General features: G+C 37.4%; 1 protein-coding gene across 1 annotated transcript in view; it reads left to right on the top strand.

Moving 5' to 3' along the window:
* Myo10a (Myosin 10A) overlaps nucleotides 1–17,500 on the top strand; it is a 75,773-nt gene extending 58,273 nt beyond the window's left edge. Inside the window, exons 23-32 of the mRNA XM_064037548.1 lie at nucleotides 2,900–3,246; nucleotides 10,768–11,026; nucleotides 11,425–11,579; nucleotides 12,163–12,301; nucleotides 12,700–12,828; nucleotides 13,324–13,548; nucleotides 14,164–14,442; nucleotides 14,832–15,011; nucleotides 15,197–15,983; nucleotides 16,293–17,500. Of these exons, the coding sequence (XP_063893618.1) occupies nucleotides 2,900–3,246; nucleotides 10,768–11,026; nucleotides 11,425–11,579; nucleotides 12,163–12,301; nucleotides 12,700–12,828; nucleotides 13,324–13,548; nucleotides 14,164–14,442; nucleotides 14,832–15,011; nucleotides 15,197–15,481 (1,998 nt within the window). The 3' untranslated portion in view covers nucleotides 15,482–15,983; nucleotides 16,293–17,500. The remainder of the gene's footprint in view (nucleotides 1–2,899; nucleotides 3,247–10,767; nucleotides 11,027–11,424; nucleotides 11,580–12,162; nucleotides 12,302–12,699; nucleotides 12,829–13,323; nucleotides 13,549–14,163; nucleotides 14,443–14,831; nucleotides 15,012–15,196; nucleotides 15,984–16,292) is intronic.
* Nucleotides 17,501–21,000: the final 3,500 nt, after the last annotated feature.

The raw sequence follows: 21,000 nt of genomic DNA, 5'->3' as shown, positions 1-21,000 counted from the left end.
CTCGGTCATAGGTCTCCAAGATACTTACTTAAAAATCCTCCTGATAAAAATAAATGAATAAAATAAATTATCCTATAAAACTGCGAAGATATAAAAGTGGCTCAACCGTTATAATCCGCGACCGTACTTGCGTATGTTTACAACTATTTCGCTATATCATATCTCTTCCTTTACGCAATGCAAAATGTTTTACTGTTGAATGATGACATGTCAACGTAATCTTGTCTTTTATAATCTATGCTCTTGTAACTGCTTTATATGAACGGTGTATAACGGAGACGTAACTTATGTTGAGTCTTCGGGCTTAAATGAAAATAAAGCATTCTTTTATTTCTTCTGTAAATAGCAAAACATGAGACGAACTAATTATAGTGATTAAGTATTAAACGTCTTGCACAATCTTTTATGTAATAGAGATAATCGTACTAACAACTGAGTCTGTCACCTACAGGCTGTGTACCCACCGGTTAAAATTGAAAAATGAAAATAAAAGGAAAATGTTTCATTAATTCGTAATTTTTAATTTCGATTGTAATTAATTTTATTGGCACAAATAAATATTTTATGGTACACTTTTCTCACTGTAGGTAATATTATTAGCTTTACAGTTTGATATTTTCAAATTATTATAATAAAAGAAGTCCCATCTAAAGAACACGTCGTGACGTTATTCCGTGCTGCCATCTATAGGTTGTATTGAACATTACGTGCGAAAGTTATGCGTTGGCATTCATAGATGTCGCTACCGGCAACATTCCATATTTCCATTGGGCTAATTCGACTGATACTTTATTAAATAATTCTTTTCGACTGATTTCATTTTTGTTGGTATTAAATCATAACGATCTATAAATATTTATGTGATTAACTTCGTACTACATAAATGCGATGTTATAACTAGTTACGTATGTATTTTTTGTTCTAGGTTGTTGTTTATTCAAATGTAGTGCCAACAACAAGTCTTACATACTATGTACTTAAGTTAAAGGATGTAAGCTGCGTAACTTGAATTGTTTCTTTTTAATGAGTATGTATTCAGTTGCTCAGCGATTCTATTGTCTATGGTTCGGGACTTTCTAGGTAACCACAAAAAATATATGCACATACTTAATAGGCGTATTTAATTAAATTCAAACTGTTCTACTTATAATTAAAGATATACAGTAAGTGTTGAACTTGACTCATTTTGTGCTACTTATGACTCGAATCGATATGGCCTCAAAGCTGTATCGAGAAAGAAAATAGCTTTCTTACTTAAAAAAGAAGTCGTTCTGATCGTCGATTATGTAAAAAGTATCGGATAATCCATAATTAACATAATTATACAAGTTAATGAGCTCTACGAGCGTGGAAATAAATCAGGCCTAGCAGAGCGCAAACCACCATAAATATCTCCCATTCACGGTACAAGTTAAATCGATTAAAAAGACTAAAAGAATTCGTATTACGAAAGAAATTAGCGATTAATCGGAGCGAGCACACATAGATTGCATCAATATTTATAAAGATGGTGGCGGCACCGAGCGCGGGCTGCGCGCGCATATCGCCGCTGCACCTCGCGAATGCAGTGCGGAAATTGCACTAACGAAAAAAAACAATAGAAACTTATTTACTATAGACTCTATAGACGGTTTTTTGTGGCGTGAAAGTGGCAACATTGCAACGGTTCGAATTTCGAAAAATAAAACGAAGGAAAAAAGTGATATTGCGAAATTACGAATTGTGTTAGATTCTGATGTGTTTTGGTGAACGAAATTTAATTGGAAAATGGATAACTTCTACGATGTTATCAGGACGCTTAGTAGAAAGACATTGAAACGTAAACCAAAGGTATATGACCAAATATAATTTTTACCTTGACCTACTTAAATAATATAACTATTTAAGACATTGTTAGGCTTCTATGTTTTTGGTTCGGCAGTAATTAGATCATTACCGATTTTATAATATTTTAGACTTTTTGTGTATTGTTTTGGGTCCGGTGCCTTCCAATTTTTGAATTTTAGATATGTTTTACGGTGTGGATACGGTGTGGTTTCAAGGAATCCTGAAAACCTGAACCTGAAGTTTAATCCATTATGTCAGTTTCATTTGCGACAATGTTCACCGAATAATTAACAAATTCTTAACTTTAAAATTGAAATTAATGAGTTCAGAAGATCTCCTTTGTATGTACCTGTGTATTTTTATGTACCTACACTTTGATAACTTTATTAAAGCACACTGAAATTACAACTTATAACTAACAGATTAGCCTACATCATCATCATCCTCCGAGCCTTTTCCCAACTATGTTGGGGTCGGCTTCCAGTCTAACCGGATTTAGCTGAGTACCAGATTGATGCCATAAGAGATTTGCCTACATTGAAGTTATTTAAACATATAGATCAAAGACTAACAAATGAGCGAATTCCATAAATCACATCAGCCCAGTTTCAATTGAAACTCATACGTATAGAGTCCGAGCAACGGGTCCAGCACAGTAAAACTGATTTATTTAGCGATCGTGCGCGCGCGCATTCACGCTTTCCTGATCTCCAGCGATGTACCGAGTACCGCAAAGATGCCAATCAACAGATTCTTTAGTTAAAACCATCTGAAATTATGTTGGTAATTGATATTACCATGATATTGCATGAAACACCACTTAGAAAAAAGCAAAATGGTTCGCTCCGTTGTGTTACGTACCTACATAATGTACAATTAGTTGTCTATACTCATTATGCTTTTATGCAGTAATGTTAGGGAAAAAATGAGTTTTATGTTCGGGTAACCCAAAATTGGCATTCAATGACGGTCTGCCCATTCTATTAATTTGCATTCTATTAATGTGCATTGCCCCACTTCCTCTATGTAATGATTTAACCATAAGCTTTACCCAATGCCTTATTTGTTACAGGTTCAACCCAAACCTACAACAAATGGAGTTACAAAAGAACGAGTTTCAGAACGAGATACCAGAGAGACGAGAGAGTCCCGGGACTCAAGAGACTCTCGGGAGATACGCGAACTGCGCGAAGCGAGAGACTCTAGAGAAGAGACGGACCACGTAGAACGAAGAGCGCAGACGACGTCACCAGTACCACGGGAGAGGGAACGGGAGAGAGAACGGGACAGAGACAGGGATCGGGACCGGGAGAGAGAGAGGGAGTTAAGAGAAGAGAGGAGAGACCAGTCAACGCCACAGCACGACGGCAGGCACCCGCTGCTCCAGTTTGCCGTCGATCACTTCAGACAGAGTCCAGAGTGAGTACCTACTCGCTAATGTTTGTTTAATTTACTGCACAATCGACAATGTTCTCCATCGTAGTAACGACTTCTATTTTTTTGTTCCGGGAAAGTGATGATCTTACCACGTAATTGTCCCATTTTTCCGCGTGTGAAAGAAGTGCGTGCTGTAGTTGCACAAATTAAGCCGCAGTTTTTCTAAATCTCGTATAAACGAGTGTTCTTGCTAAATATATTCTTGATGAGTAATAGAAAGCCGATAATGACGTTAAATGATAGAATTGAAAGTTTTACAAACGCTAAACAATCCGATCACACATTTGCGTCGTATTTGCTGTTTGAATGCAGTTTGTTGCATAAAGACGTTAGACTCACAATACTTTATGTTGCATGTAAACTAATCACACGTAACACGCATATTCTCACATGAATAATTACAATTGAACATTGTGTGTTTTTTAATATTTGATGTGCGTTTGAATTTTAATTACTCCGGATGCTTTTAAAATGTTGTCCAAGACAACAATATTGTAAAATGTAATTAAAGTACAGGCAATTTTAGAAACCAATATAATACTTATTTATAGTTTCCTGCACACTAACGCCATCTATGTTTAGTGACGGACACTATAATTACCTTTTGCTATTTTGATGTAATATTTCTCAGATTAGGTATATAATGAAAGATTAGCAAGCTTATATTATGTATGCTTTTGTGTATTTCATGAAAGTTCTCGATCTGCAAAAATGACACGGTTTACATAAAGATAGTTTTCCGCTTTTCCGACTATTAACAAAATGCAGGAGCCGAACTCGAAGCAAGAATTTCTTACCAAATTAACGTTGCCCAACCCAACTAGAAACTAATGGCTGTGTTGTTAACTAGTAGCTACATACGTAAGTAATTGAGAAGTGATGCAGAAATATTGTTCAAAACTTAAATGCTTTCACGCGACTGACTGATTTATTAGAGCATATACCTACTTAGTTTTTTTGAAAACATCGATAGGCCAATGCATTTCTCTTTAAAAACATTGTAAAATGTAAATAGATTATTTTAATTATTGTAAATTGGCTCCGTTCTCGATTTATTATTAGATTTTGGAATTTATTAACGAGTTTTTAACACAAGATCATAGACTACAGAATATAATGTCAAACGTCAAATATTTCTTCCTTCCTTTCTTTCGACATTGTTCCAATAGAATCTTTTATACCGAAACCGAAAATCCTAAATATAAAATGACTTGAGGACTTGAAACAGGCTATTTTAGGAATCACGTTTCGCCAAACAGATGTTAAGCAGAAGGGCTTTGAGATGAAGCCTAAATGCCTAATGGAGCATACACGTACTTGGTTATTGATTTTGTACCTAATACCACGGCCAAATGACACGAAGGGTCTCCAAAAAGAGACGTCGTAAATAAAATTATTCACATCTAGCTGTTTTCGGCGGTGTTGCCTGCCTCCCGGATAAATTTCTTCCCGTACCCAGATAAAATATAACCAATGTCTCAGTGGATAGTGTAGCTTTCAATTTTTTTCCAAATGAGAACAAACAATCTTTATACTAAGGGTTTGTTTACATAAACTCTTCCTAATATCTCGCAGTTACATCCGCATAAAAGCTAATAGGTGCCTACTATTACAAATTAATTGCAAAGGTAATCAATCAGGAAGCTATATAACTAAATAGGACAATTAAACTGACTCGCGAACAAATAATAACTGGCAGTAATTCGATTTTAACAGTAGCAGTTATGTTTCCACATTGTACAATGCTTGCTAAAAAACCCGTGGGTAAACGTTTTACATTCAATGAAGGATTCTAACGTATTCTAAGTATCTGAGGCGGCGGTTTTTTTTGTTTGCAATTTGTTAATGGAATTTATAGGGCTGTACGGGGAGAAAGACAGCTCTTTTGCCATGGAATAAACCATAATGATTGAACAGTCCTTTAGGCTCTCCAGGAGGCGTTATAGGATACCACTTTCGCTTCAGGAAGAGGCTTGTTATATTAACATCTCAAAGCATGATAAGTATGTGCCTAACCCCAATCCCCAATCGTTCAAATCTCATAAGTCAAAAATTGTTGCTTCAGTTTTTGTGTATATGTTCAGCTATTCACTAACCCTAATATAATTCTAACATTATGTTACTAATACGACTAGTAATCAACTTCTGTGAATTCCCATTAAAATCCGCTTAAAATTACTGCAATTTCGGTTATCTCGTGAAATCTGGACTCCTTACCAAATATTAATAAGTATCTGGAGTAATTATGCGTTCTGCTTTCCACGGAACAATAGCATAAGTTATTGTTACAATTTGCTTGTTTGTTATATCATAATAATGCAGCTATGCTCAAAGAGAACGGAAAATATTTTAATATTTTACTTCCTTGTGAAGTTATGTTTACCTATTGCGGCATCATAACCGAACATTTGTACATTTTCCACTGAACTGTCAAGATCGAAAGAGCATTATTCTTTTGTTTTCTTACGTGGTTCAAATTCATGTGCGATCAAACCATCGGAGATACAAGTTGACCCGCACGGCCCAGTTAAAAGACAAAACAAAAGCTTTTCGTAACGAATTTTCATTATTAAGCAACATGTTTGTACGCGAGATTCGGGTGCAATTTTACAAAAACAATGCGCCATAAAAACTGCTTGTCTGAAAGTAGAGCAGCCCTCGTTAGTTGATGAGCACCGTTGGCGCGGAACACACTTGAGGTCGCGGGACAACGCCAGAGCAAGCGTAACCTTCGGCCATGCCGTGTGCACTCGCAGCACGGATCAAACATCGAGTGCAAGTATCCGAATTTTACAAACTTCCTATTCACTAATTGTGCCGTTTGTGTTTTTTTAAAGCTTTCCATTCAATACTTCGTTTGAAACGTTCTATTTCTTTAATTAAAGTGTCGGATAATTAACCATGTGTTGTGTGTAATGTTGGTCATTAATTGTGTGTAGTAATTACAGCAATTATTAAAAGTGCTTGTGTGTCCGTTTAACGAAAAATTACTTTAAAGCCTTACGTGAAATTCTGAAGTATGAATGCCGTCGTAAAATGTGTTCGTGTCATATGAGCGTCAGTTTTGTGTGCAGATATTTTATAGCGTGTCTTTAGAAGTAATTATAAGCAATTTATAGCACTTCCCATACACCTTATTCAATCATCATAAACATTAACGACTCAATACATTGACACACATCTAAACCGAACAAACGAACACCGTCAAGAAAAAGTCGGAAGAGCAAAATACGCGTAACATCGTCATAATCCGAATAATGACGTTACCGCTAAATACGTAAACACGAGGAACGTGATGAAAGCCGAAATGAATCGTTAAATTATTCAAAATCTACTTCCTCACCGCTGAGCACTTTCCCCGATGCGTTTAGTCGGTGATCAGCCGTCGAACGATGTCGATCGAGTCGATGGGCGACAACGCGGACATGACTGAAGACAGTCTGTCCAGTGATGATTTTGACAAGGATGCAGTATCGGCAGAAGGTGATGAGAGCGGGAACGAAATACTGTGAGATCCTTTTTAGTGACGTGTTTATTTTGTGGAAATTGTGTTTATGTTTTTTTTGTTGTGGCTACACTTAGTGGAATGTCAGTTGGTTGTCAAATTGTTGACGTAAGTGGCGCTAGTGTGTTACATGCATGCAGTGATCAACTGCAGCAGTACTGGAAATGCATACTGTACCGAGTGAAGTATTGTTGAGGAAACTATATGAATATTCATATTTTAACGCATTATTATGCATTGAAACTGAGAAAACCTTTAGTAATGGCTTTATTATTTGTTTACATGTTTCAAAAAAGGTCATGTTTTGACCTCTTAATGCGTTAAACTATCATAAATTAAAACTAACCCAATAACAATCTTTACAACACAACTGCTGTATACAATAAATCATAAATAGTCATAAAACAATAAAGCATTGTTTAAAACAAAAGAAAGTTGTCAACGACAGTTCCCATGTGTCTAATAAACCGTTCCTTCCTACGTAAGATCACGCGAATTGAAAGAACTTATCAAACAGGTGATGACTATCGAGTGTCGAATGTCATCTATACAAACAACGCGATTTATTGATTCTCTTGATACTTTTGTGCATTTAAACTTTCTTTACTGTTGTAACTAGCTTCCACTCGCGGTGTAAGCATCGAGGGTACCTACTACTTCCTACACCAGGATAAAAAGTAGGAGTAAAAGTTTCATGAGATTCACCATTATAAGGGTGGGAAGGGAGTAGAAGAGGACTGTATAGTATTAAGCTAGACAGTCAGAGTTAAGGAGGTCAAATAAGCGTAGTCAGTAGCTCTATATAAACACTAGTACCTACAGTACCACCGCGACTTTTATGCAGTTAACAGCTGTCAATTTTTAAAGAATATTGCCGGCTTTTGTTTGTTCCGACTGCAACTGTCAACTGCACCAAAAAATGCTCAGACCATACTCAGCTGCATCCGGTTAGACTGGAAGCTGAACCCCAACAAAATTGGGATAATGATAATAATGGATCACAGTACCTAAAATATGTATTTGTTATTGAAAGACTTACATTCGTGAGGAGGCGTTAAAACTTTCTTATCTGATGATATATTTGCAAACGCAACCTGTTCACGTGCGTAATTTTTATGAATATCTGCATTTTTAAGCCGATTTCCGGATGCCATTTAAGTATTTAATTCGCGAAATTTCTGATCTGTGCGTGCTGTCACGTGAATTTGAATTACACGCATAATGCAAAATAATGCAAATTGACTTTTGACATAATTCAGAGATATTTTTTTTTACAAATGCATACCTACGCAACTCTTTACTATAGTTTTAAGCTTCGCAGGTTCATTCACATTTTTGAACCTAATTTTTGCACCAATTAACTTAAAAGTCAATAAAAGTAGCCCAAGAAGGTTTCGTTTCTTATAATTATCCTGAGCTATCTCTGGGTTACCTACCTCAGGTTACCTTTATGATTCATTGAAATAGAATTCGGTCAAAATTCTGAAAAAATAAAAATCCACGGTGGCTAACAATTTGGTAATCAATTACGTGGCTATTAATTAACTGATCGATATCAATCGGATGTGCATAACATAAATAACTCAACGATTTATTTGTTACATGAAATCGTTAATACGATGCAACCCAGGATATCCCGAAATAACAACAGATTAAAATTTTATAAAGTTTGTTTCCGTAAACTTTCGAGATATTGCATAAGTTCGTTAATTTCAGTTCAGTTTTTTACAAAAAATACCAGAATCCACATTATTTTTTATTTAGTTAATCATCAATAATTGTACCTACATACACACAGGTAATACTGAAATTAGCAACTACGAGTCATACTGATCACAATTCATGTTTTGAATTTTTTCATGTCTATTTCTGCTATGCTAATTGATGTGTGTTTACAGGAAAATAAATAAACAAAATTACGTTTAAAAAATGGAACCGGGTAGTTTTTCTATTAAAAACAATAGAGCGTTAAACAAAACACATAGCTAAACTAACTCATACTGTTTAGTTTCAAACAAAGCTGTTACGACTTGACGTTTCGTAATGGCGACGGGTACCTCCGACTTGTGTAAGCAGAACAGATTCCTACGTGTTGCCATTTTAAAATCCGAATCAAAATGTAAACGAGACCGTGGAAACAGCTTTCCTTCCTATTGTTTTTTAATTCATCACAGAGTTCGGTATGTTTTCTAATTGATGTTGTTAATTCATCGGTTTTGGTTATTAATTGGATAACCGTTATAAATTGTGGCAGCAAATATAAAAATTAAGTTTATTAGCTTAATTTTTATGTTTGAATATTAATTATGGTAATTATCTCAATTTTATAGAATATCGGATTGCTGTCTTAATATTAATTTGATAATTATTTCATTCATTCGGTAAACATAAGACCCAAATCACGTCTTGAATTTTCGATTTTCAATTCTATATTTTGTATTTGCCCAAATCGTGACCCCTTGCCCTTTTTCAAATTCATTGCCCAGGGCCCGCAAGTGGAAAAGACGACAAATATCTACCTCACTAAGACAAAGACACAATAAGACAATACAATGTCCTAAAACGTGTTTTTAGGGACTATCTCCGCCATTCCATATTACAACAGCCTAAAGTTACAGTAGGGCTATCTATCACGCGTCACGTCAGTCCAGGCGTCGGCTCGCGCCTCCATTGTGCACCGCAAACAGTTGAATGCGCTCATTTGCATCCAATGCTGAGTGCACTTCCTGCCGATGTGTAGGAAATGCGTTAACAGCCGCTTTACGCTGGGGAACATTGGAAAAAGGATTTATGTAGCGGTTTTCAGGTTCTGTTAGGAAAGAATAGACCACGCGGAATCATTTGTCAGCCATACGGCTCATTATCGGCCTATAGTTATACTCTAATCTAATGTGTATAACATATTTAAATTATTTGCAGTAAAACATACCAACCCGTTATTTTTCATAATAATGAAAAAAATCGTCTTAATAATCTCACAATAAGCCCATTATTTCAAATGACTTAGGAATAAAATTTATTTATTTTCCTAATGAATGAGTAAACAAATACCTTCGCCCATCAAAAAGAAATCGTAGGTACCTGCAATGAGCTGAGTCATAATCATTACATAGTTATAGATGAGGACAATAGTGCGTACACTTTTAATTGCAGATCATAAAGTTACAGAGAGAAATCTTAGGACTTATGCTATGAGATCAATCATAAAAATAAAAGTTATAGTTACCTTTCATAGTACCTTGGTTAAACGATGTAACGACATTTATCTTTTGAGCAATCTGTAGGTATATTCTTTTATTCTTAAAAAACGTACTTAATCAAATGGCTCAATCCTTGGCCATTACATTCTGAACTGTATTAATGTTTGCAGTTTGCATATCTTATTATTTTCACTTTATCAAGAAAATAAATATTAAAACAAAAACGCATATCGTTATAAAGTAATTATATCATCAATCATTTATTTATTATATCATACTGGTACATAACATAACAAGTTTTGTAGAAAAACTGCCTACCAGCATACATGCTTAATGACGCCACAAATGGAAAGCATCGCTTATGTATAATCATTTACTAAAGATATAAATAGACAAGCAATATATACAGCATAGTTTCGCCTATCGATCACATAATACAGTTATGAAATTACTTTATTTATACTTTTATAATTTTATAACTGGCAACACCGGAAAATATATTAATTTTCGTTTAATATTTATAGAGCTTAATTAAGTAGCAAAACAAACTGGACTACTGATTTGACATTCTTTATTGATGTAGGTTTGAAATGACTGTTTTAATTTACATAATGATCGTCATTAAGTGTCTAATCTTCGGTAGTCATTCACCTTTTGACACCTAATTCTCTGTATATTTTAAACTTTGACCTTGGCGTTTAACACTAGTCATAAAAAATGTGCGATACTTTTTTCTCGCAAACTTTTTTAATTCGGTTAATTATTTTGTTTATTATTCTTTTTTATTTTTGTTAACAGATTAGAAATCCTGAAAGCGGATTCATCTCTAAAGAGTAAAGCGAAACGCAACGAATGGACATGGAAGGCACAGACGGACGTCGTGAAGTGGCAAGCGACTCCGCTGCGGGCGCCTTTGCTGCGCTTGCCGGCCGCGCTCGCGCCGCCAGCGCTTGAGTGCTTTACTTGCGTCCGCGCGTATTGTGGCGACCTGCAGCCCAATGAGCGGCAGATGCATCAGGACTTGACTGAAGTTAAATGTGTTTATACTGTGCTTATGGTGAGTATTGTTGTTTAATAGTAAGCTAGCTGTTCCCTACGCTTCCCAAGGGAACTACTTTGGCAAGCACTTAGGTACATGAATAAAGAGAAGCCTGTTTATTATTCTGATGATAAGCTATATTACTGCCATGTTTCATCAAAATTTGTTCAGTATTCTACATTGAATGGATTTGTATATACATCCGTTCAATTACTTTTATGACTGAATTGTCATAAAAAGAATGAAATGTCTGACAAAACTCATCTGATGGAACCCTGTTAAATAAAATGATTGCGACCCGTTTTCATAGCTGTAACTAGCTAATCAAATCCTATTCACATCTAGACTTTCAATTTTTACATGCTCAGTCGTTTTCCACAGAAGTTGTTCTTAACAAATTTTCTCTTATCTTCCAGCACTGCCACTCGGTCCCAGAGCTTCGCGACGAGGTATACTGCCAGCTGATGAAGCAGACCACATCCAACCGCTCACCGTCCGGCGACTCATGCCAGCGCGCATGGAGGCTCATGTCCATACTAGCGGCGTACTTCACTTGTTCTGATACGCTAAGGTAAATAACCGATTATATAGTAATAGTAAACATAATAAGGCTGATATAAAGATGAAACCTAAAAAGGTGAAGGAAACCTGGAGTATTAAATCTGGAATCACTAACCTGCGGTGAATGCGTGTGCCCAGCAGTGGGACGATAAAAAGTAACTAACTAGGATAAAAAACATAGTGAAATAGGAAGACGTTTTAAAGGTGGTATAATGAAATAAAATCATACATAAACATATGAAATGTACAAGGATGTTGTTCTGTGAACAAAACATCGATTTCTCTAAAGCCTCCGATAGAGTAACGCATCCATTAAATTGGAATGTGAGAGTGTAATTAATATGTTATTAACATTAACTTATAAAAAAAAATCTGTTAAGATTTTGTTGTTGGATGTTGAGAATAAATTGATTACGAAACAGCCACATTTACACATGTTTACATGTTCAAAACTTAAGGAGTTCCCCTAGGATCAGAGCTGGGACCACATCAGTTTTTGGCATGAGTGTTTATCAAAAATATACTAGATTCCATCTTACACACATAAGATAATAGTGTCCAACTTCTTTTAATAAACTATTGTGTTGTTACAGGCCATTCTTAGTAGAGTACCTATCGGCAGCGGCTGCGGATAGACGTCGTCCCTGTCAAGGCACGGCGGCTGTGTGCCTCGCCAACTTGCGCAAGACTCTTCGATGCGGTGGCAGGAAGAATGTGCCCAGTGTTGAAGAGGTAAGACCATTGTTTTAATATGACTAATTCCTTAAAAACCAACTTACAAAAAATCTTTAACACTAGAAAATCTTTTTATTCTTTGATAATTAGCCTATTTATTTAAGTTCAGCATTTTATTTAAATTTCGAAGAAAATTTTACTGCAATACCGTACCTTACTTCCAACATTCTCCTTATAAGTTCTTAAAGCATAACTTGATTTCTTAAAGTACCATATCTTTCTCCATGCCTCTGTGCAACCACTTCAAACACAGCTCCAAATATTTTTATGCGAACTCCAAAGCACTAAACTATGTTGTTTAACTTGACTTAATAATTATCTCAAAGTAAGGGTTATCTCTTTATCTTAACTTCATGTCCTATTTCTTCACTAACCTATTCTGTTACATTACCTAGGTGACAGCAGTATCAGCGGGTCGTTCAGCTCGACGCCAGCTATACCGACTGCCTGGCGGCGCCGAGCGCGTCGTCAACACGCGCTGCGCCACCGTCGTGCAGGACATCGTCAACGAGCTCTGTGAACTGGTCAGTTCATACTATGTAGTTATTAGATAGATCGTCTTTTGTTTTGGGTTCTATTTGCTTTTGTTCTTCTGGAGTGGGTTTGCTTGTCCGAAGTTAGATACTGGTGACTTTACAAAAGTTACAAAATACTACTATGTACTACTGATATATCTGCATGGCACACTTTTGAGAAGCAAAATTACGGGATAACTAGACCTCCCTATAGGATTTTGTCAAACTTGGTTAAAATATGTTGCATAGCGTTACGTTATGCTTTAAGGTTTGGTTTAACAATTTCTTATAATTCTGGCAAGTAAATTTTACTCGAAGTCTATCATTTTCTATCTTTTAGTCAAACAAGAAAACGAAAAAGACTTATTGAGCTAAATAGGCATAGTAGGTACCGAGAACAACAAAGCAGCCTTATCTTTTATTTATTAAACGGTTTTATTTATTTACATTAATTCCATAATGTCTTTTACTTACTGAAAGACTATAACAAATGCATTGATTCAGATCGGCGTAACAAGCGAAGCTGAGCGAGCAGAATTCTCCCTCTACTGCATCGTAGCCGGCGACGCTCTCACCATGCCGCTGGCGGGAGACGAGTACGTGCTGGACGTAACGACGGAGCTGCAGCGAGCTCATCATCCCTTCTACCTCATCTTCTGTCGCTCTGTGTGGCACCATCCGTTAAGGACTGATGCCCCGCCGCTGTATACTGAAGTGCTGTTTAACCAGGTAAGGAGATTGGGATTGAATTGAAAAATTCAATTCAATTGAAAATATTTATTCGCCGAGATATGGTTAACAAAAAAGGTGGTAAAAACAAAAAAGTCACTTAACATATCTCGCCTTCAGTAGACATGCGAAAATTAAAACATAAATCATGCGTATACGTAAAACGCTGTCGCTTACCTATTAAAGCTAATTTCTATAATTAATTTATATTCTTCTATTAATTATCATTTTCGTTTTTTTTATCTTTTTTTGAACCTTGACATGTTTTAGCACTAAGAGTGACAACAAAACATGTAAAGAAATTGCTAAAAATAAGATAAAAAAAAAGGAATTTGGTACATGACACTTGTGCAGCCGTCCGCTGCAGACTGTCAAAATTTACTTCAACATTAATAGTCATCCACCTATTTAACTTCCACCACCTATTTATAATCCACCTATTTTCCATAAAAAATGTGAAATAACCGCCAAACCCAGAATTGTACGTACCTTCCGAAAGACGTAGACAGATTTATTCAGAGACCGACAGACGAATTCCATACACTTTTGCCCTACCTTACATAACTACTACCCAATTTACAAAAACCAAACTAAATATTATTTTTCCCTTACCAGGTGGCCCCAGACTACCTAGAAGGCTTACTCCTGGTCCTACCAGGGGGCGGTGCTCCCCCAGCCCCAGTTCTACGTGACGTAGCTCTAGTAGCCGCACTGTTACACCGTGCCGCAGGCCTATCTGAAGGGGCGCAGGCGCGGGACTTGAAGTTCCTGCTGCCCAAGCCTTTGTTAGCGCTGAGGGAGCCTCGCCCGAACAAGTGGGCCTCCTGGTTAGCTGCTGAATGGCAGCATGTGAGGACTTTGTCTCCGGCCGCTGCCAAAGCTAAAGTTCTACAGGTAAGAAATACTTTTACATAAAGTCAAAGTCAAATGTTTTATTTCAAATAAGCTTTTGCAGGCTCTCATGAAACGTCGCACTAATTGTACTATTCCAAAAAGTTGGTCTCATGGAGAAGAATCGGCAAAAAACTCCATGAACACACTTTGATAGAAGTAATAATATGTCCTGTTACATAGGTAACTATAGTGAGCTGATAACGTTATATAAGTAATTCAAATGCAAGATAATCTAAACAAAAATAGGTATACAAAAGAGATCACGAATTATATAGGTAATCAATTATAAAAGAGCCCATACATAAATAAAATACTATGGATTATTGAAGGAGGCTCTATGTATTCAAAATAAAATTAATAAGAACTCACTAATTATTTTCACCTCCCAGGTATTATCCCGCTGGCCACTCTTCGGGTCATCATTCTTCGCCGTCCGTCGCGTGTCGGGCAACGGCGAGTGGCGCGAGCACGTGTTAGCGCTGAACAGACGCGGCGTGCATCTGCTGCATCCCAGCACACACGACACCGACACACGCTGGCCTTACGCCGAGCTCATCAGCACCAGGAAGGTCAGTATGTTGCACCACATGTAGACATGGATAGTCCTCTAATCCTTAAATGTCTGCAGATGTATCTCAGCTACGAGCTTCTTAAGCCTAACGTGTTGGAAAACTGCTGATTTTAGCCCATTTTGAATAAATTTACCATTTGTTTTTTTTTTACACTAAGACTTAAGTTGTTGTATTTGTTACAGGTCCGGTCAGAAGACGGCACATTATTCCTGGACGTGAAGTGCGGCTCGCTGTTACAGCAACGTGTTACACGTCTGCAGGCGGAGCAGGCACACGAGGTGGCGCGGCTCGTGCGACAGTACATCGCGCTGCAGAGAGACCAGAGGCACTCGCCAGGTAAGCCACGTGTTGCACTCGACGTTACAGCAACGTGTTACACGTCTGCAGGCGGAGCAGGCACACGAGGTGGCGCGGCTCGTGCGACAGTACATCGCGCTGCAGAGAGACCAGAGGCACTCGCCAGGTAAGCCACGTGTTGCACTCGACGTTACAGCAACGTGTTACACGTCTGCAGGCGGAGCAGGCACACGAGGTGGCGCGGCTCGTGCGACAGTACATCGCGCTGCAGAGAGACCAGAGGCACTCGCCAGGTAAGCCACGTGTTGCACTCGACGTTACAGCAACGTGTTACACGTCTGCAGGCGGAGCAGGCACACGAGGTGGCGCGGCTCGTGCGACAGTACATCGCGCTGCAGAGACCAGAGGCACTCGCCAGGTAAGCCACGTGTTGCACTCGACGTTACAGCAACGTGTTACACGTCTGCAGGCGGAGCAGGCACACGAGGTGGCGCGGCTCGTGCGACAGTACATCGCGCTGCAGAGAGACCAGAGGCACTCGCCAGGTAAGCCACGTGTTGCACTCGACGTTACAGCAACGTGTTACACGTCTGCAGGCGGAGCAGGCACACGAGGTGGCGCGGCTCGTGCGACAGTACATCGCGCTGCAGAGAGACCAGAGGCACTCGCCAGGTAAGCCACGTGTTGCACTCGACGTTACAGCAACGTGTTACACGTCTGCAGGCGGAGCAACGTGTTACTGGTACTACGGCCCGCAACACACCAACATCAGAAAATGCAGAAGAAATATTAACATAATAAATCCACAAGGCCGTCTGGCATACGTGCGAAATAATAATTTCACAATAATATCGTGTTTGGGTACAAGGGTTTGTTTTACCACACCCTTAGCAACATACGTAGCGTGCGAATATCATATTTGTCTAATTATCACACATTTAGACGTTGCTCTATTTAATAATCCTTTTTTCCTTGTTACAGCTTTCAACAATTGAAAAGCGAATGCGAACGTATCGGAGCAACAGACTGGAACGAGTGTGTAGGCGCAGTGTATCATAGTGTAGTCAGTTAGTTCACGTACTTACCTCAACGCTGTCGAATCCGTCCACTAAACACTTCTAGATGTAAGGAGGATTGAAATGATAATAGGATTTTAGGGCACAACGTACAGCGCCGCCTAGCGCTAGTCGTACGTACTTCTATTTTCATTTTAGTCACCGTTCGACCAATAAGTATTTATATAAGGGCAATTATTTTAAGAAACAAATAATCTCTTTAAACATTCCAATAAAATACTTTTAACAACCAAAAAGTATGAAAATGTATGTTATATGAATTTATAGTGGTATTAATTTTGTATACATTTAAACACAATGCAATTATTCCAAGTACACTCATGTAATATAGATTTTAATCTATCAAAGATTAATGAGAAGCGTGGGTCATTTGTTTCCCACCAAAAACACCAGGAACGATCATTCTAGAACCCACGATTTGAATACGAAAAAATTGCATGAGTTATATTTTACGCTCAAGATTATATGAACTGAAAGAACAATTTTATATTTTGTAGAACAATTTTTGATTGATTTGAAAAATGCATGAAAATTGATCAAGAATAGTTCTACAAAACAACAATAATTTAGCTCACGTTGCTCAAAGTGACGACTTTGGACCTTGTTATTAATGTGACAGCATTATGGGCGGGAATATTTCACCGCACCTTACACTAAAGGGGTCATTGTCACATCAAACTATAGCACGAACCCCGGCGTCACTCGTCAAGGCTTGTCGTCCTAGTACATATTATAATTATGTAATTAAAATAGTTTGTAGATAAAACATTACGCCGTTCATGGAATTCGTATTATGTTGTCTATAGTATCGGTATTTCCATAAACAATTTTTTGATATATTATCTACTTACACAAAAACTTTTTTCTGTAATCCATTCCTATGTGCCTTATTTTTATTCTGATATTCTAACAAAAGGTGCTATTTTACCTTAAATTTAATGTACTTACTAATAATTGATGTTATTTTAAAGTCTTTATTATGAAATTATCCAAAGACCGCGAGGTCGGAGTCATGTTTAATGTATTTACTTATATATTTCGTTGTAATGTAAAATATTTAATGAATCTGATGTATGAGAATATATTGTAGATAATAAAAGTTATATTTTCAAATGTGGTTTTGTTATTTCACAGAAAATAAACGAAGGAACCAAACTTTATCATGCGACATGCATGATATGTTATGACATAGTCAGATGAAAGCCGTACAATTAACTAAGTAGACAAGTAGGTACCTACTTAGTAATAGGCAGTAACTTAACTTTTTAGTATCCATGTTCTGCAAACATTATTATTATAGGCAATAATTGATAACGCTATCAATGAAACAACGTCACCAAAAAATTTAATCAAATTGAGAACCTCTTCTTTTGTTCTTTGAAGTCGGTTCAAAAGGAGGCCACTATAGTAGTAAAATCAGTAATCCCTAACAAAAACTTTAAAGTAACTTAATCAATACCGCTCTGGTAAGTAACGGTAAAATTAATAAAAACTATCGTCTTTTGTCACGGTCGCCATGCTATCTAGAGCTTGCGAATGGAATCTAATTTTGAAAGCAATTTAAGCAAAATTGCCGCAAAATTAATCGTTCAGTCGATGCAAAATCTGCGTAGCTTGCGCTTCAAATGTTTACAAAGATGAATAAAATAGTAAAGATATTTGGATATAACATTTTTATTTTCATTCTGATATAATATTATTATCTTAAAAAACATTGATAATTCAGTTCCAACAGAGACCTCATCTCTAAGACGATTACAAATATAGCTATACATACATACTTGTTTTATTTAACGACCACACCACACGTCCAAATTACCCATAATGTGTAATTTTCATATGTAAAATTCTACAAAATCTAAAATATACACAAATATTCACAAGTAAATAAAAACCTGAAATAGCTCCTCTACAACTTACGTACGTATAAATAAGTACTTAATGGCTTCAAAGAAAAACTGAGTTAATCCATTAATTACAGACCCGAATCACGGATCCGGATCTAGTAATTATCCTAGACGCAGATTATATCAACAGCCGAGCGTCGTTCACAGCATCTCAATAAATAACACGGCTGTGACTAATACAGTGACGTTGGAAGAGCGAAGTTTTTCTACTTTAACTCACAGAATAAAGAAATAATAAAAATAAAGCACGTAGAGAATTCATAAACTAATTCTTCGAAGTTAGTTTCAACAAGTATAAATATTTACTATAAAATTAAGAAGCTGTTAGCTTTGTCCCGTCAAATGGCAATGCAAGAAAGAAGCTAGCCTTTTGATCACGAGAACCGTCAACCAGCTGCCTAAATAGGCCTAAAATCGTCAGAAAGTCAGTAACTAGAAACTACGGAAATCGCGGAACATACTGTAGTGTTCGCCCTACCTGTGTCTCTGTAATTACCATCCGATAATTAGGATATCGGCTCGCTTGCCCACATAACGTCTTACTCCCGTGCCACACACTCTCCCGGTTTCCCGCCAACTGGCCATAGAGTATAGTGTGCACTCTCCGCGTCTATGCGACAACGAGACGACAGATATCGGTGATAATACAGTACACTACACATACAAAGGGGTATCTTCGTGTGTCAAGCCAAAGGAATCTAAGTAGATTCGCAGCTTGACGTCACCTTTTAGACCACCCGATACCTAGTAGGTAGGTAGGTACATTTTCCTAACTGGATGTGCGTAATACAATCATTTTAGGAACAAACTATTTACGTTCAGTACATTTTAAACAAATTAACCTAAATATGGCTGACGAGCTGAATGTGAGAGTCAATTGAGGGGAAAGGTTAATTTATGAAACATGTAGGTTCACTACCTATCACTGCAATCCGAATACGCAACATGTTTTCAACGTACATTCGTATGGGTATGAATGTAGATATAAATAAAACTGGGTATAAAATATGATAAAAATAAGTAGGTAGGTACTGCGAACTTGCAGAGGAAGACGTCCAGGACAGAGCGAAGTCGAAGAAGAGGCTACGGAAAGCGGACCCCGTCACGAAAGAGAGGCTGACGCCCGTCAGGACAAGCGCTAGAAAGAATAAAATTTATTTAAAAAACATGAATTAAATCAATGGGTACAATTATGTATTCCGCCCGAATGAGATTTGAGATTTTGAAAGGAGCTTATCAAAACAAACAAAACAAGATACAGTATCTAAAACAGATTAACTTAGGTATACAAAATGTTAAAGCGAATTAAACAAAAATCTTTTATGTTGCCAATTTTAAAATACAAATATTAATTTAAGAACTCTAGTGCATAATGAACCAATGTGTTTACGGAAATTAAGATCTGTCAGTCGTAACACCTAGATATTTTACACATGACCAAAAGCCACTTCGTACTACAACTGTTCTACATATCTACTATGAAACTATTTTGTTTTGTCTCATCAAGACGTTAAATGAACCTATCTTGTACTTCCTAATTCACAGTAGTTGCTTTGTACTTAAATAGCACATTGGTAATATTTCATCCAGCATTCGGGGTCGCATGGTAATCATCAGCCTTGACGTCCGAGTCGCATACAAAGGACACTTTTTACTGACGACGACGACGCGTGGGAACTGCGAGCGCAACCTTCGCCGATTGTCGTCCGCGATGCTACTGGCTGCAAGCTTGAAGAAAGCATAGTGAACTACCAACTTGTGTTGCATATGAATTGCATAATAAATAAAATATTGGTTTCCAAAATAGAATTAAAGATGTTTCTGACATCGGTCCAGGGAAGAAGATAACTTACATAGTATATAGTAGGTGGTGAAGATGTTCGTTGTTATGTTAGTACGTATTAAGCAATGGACAGACGGCCTTATAAAGAAGCCGGAAGACGCTGGATGCAGGTCGCTTCCAACCGGTATATGTGGCGATCTGAAGGGGAGGCCTATGTTCAGCAGTGGATGTCTTATGGCTGAAATGATGATGAAGCAATGCTGACATTCGATTGCAGAGCAAGAACTTGTGAACGTAAGGTAACTTACGTTTATTTTACGAGATGCAGGCTTTATTAAACGTAGTTGACACTCAACGGGTGACAAAAATACGTGACATAAGTAGGTATATTACTGGGTAAGTTCTCACATCTTGTGCAACCTGCATATTCCTGCGTCAGGTGTGTCATTGATACGAGTGTCTTGCGTGGAGATACATATGTGTGAATTTTACATATTACTGCGTGTAACGTGACACTGTGATCACGATGGCCACCGCTTTATTACGTAGCACACATCAAATACCTTCACAGTTTATGTAGGTATATTCTCAACAATTTTTAAAACGTGGGTAGACCTCGCTCTTTTTTTTGATCTGCTACTGGCATAGTTCAATAGTAAAGTACTCTTGCTGGCATTTCCGAAACAGATCTAGTCCATGCTTAGTTGGTCATGCCAACTGTTGAGTGTTATAGGAACAAAGAATTGCATCAATACTAAAATTTGTTATTAAATTAGCCTTTTGAATGGCAATTAAGCGTTCACCATTGTAGTCAGTTCGATTCTATAGGGTCAGGAGTTAGGGCTCATGATGATCCACTATTTCATGTCACACATGTCAACAATGTTTGGCCAGAGACTTGTATACGAATTAGCCTGTTACCC

The sequence above is a fragment of the Helicoverpa armigera genome, chromosome 2 (genome assembly GCF_030705265.1).
Source record: "Helicoverpa armigera isolate CAAS_96S chromosome 2, ASM3070526v1, whole genome shotgun sequence".
Classification (NCBI taxonomy): Eukaryota; Metazoa; Arthropoda; class Insecta; order Lepidoptera; family Noctuidae; genus Helicoverpa; species Helicoverpa armigera.
Note: the sequence above shows the minus strand (reverse complement) of the source record. Positions and strands in the feature narration are given on the sequence as shown.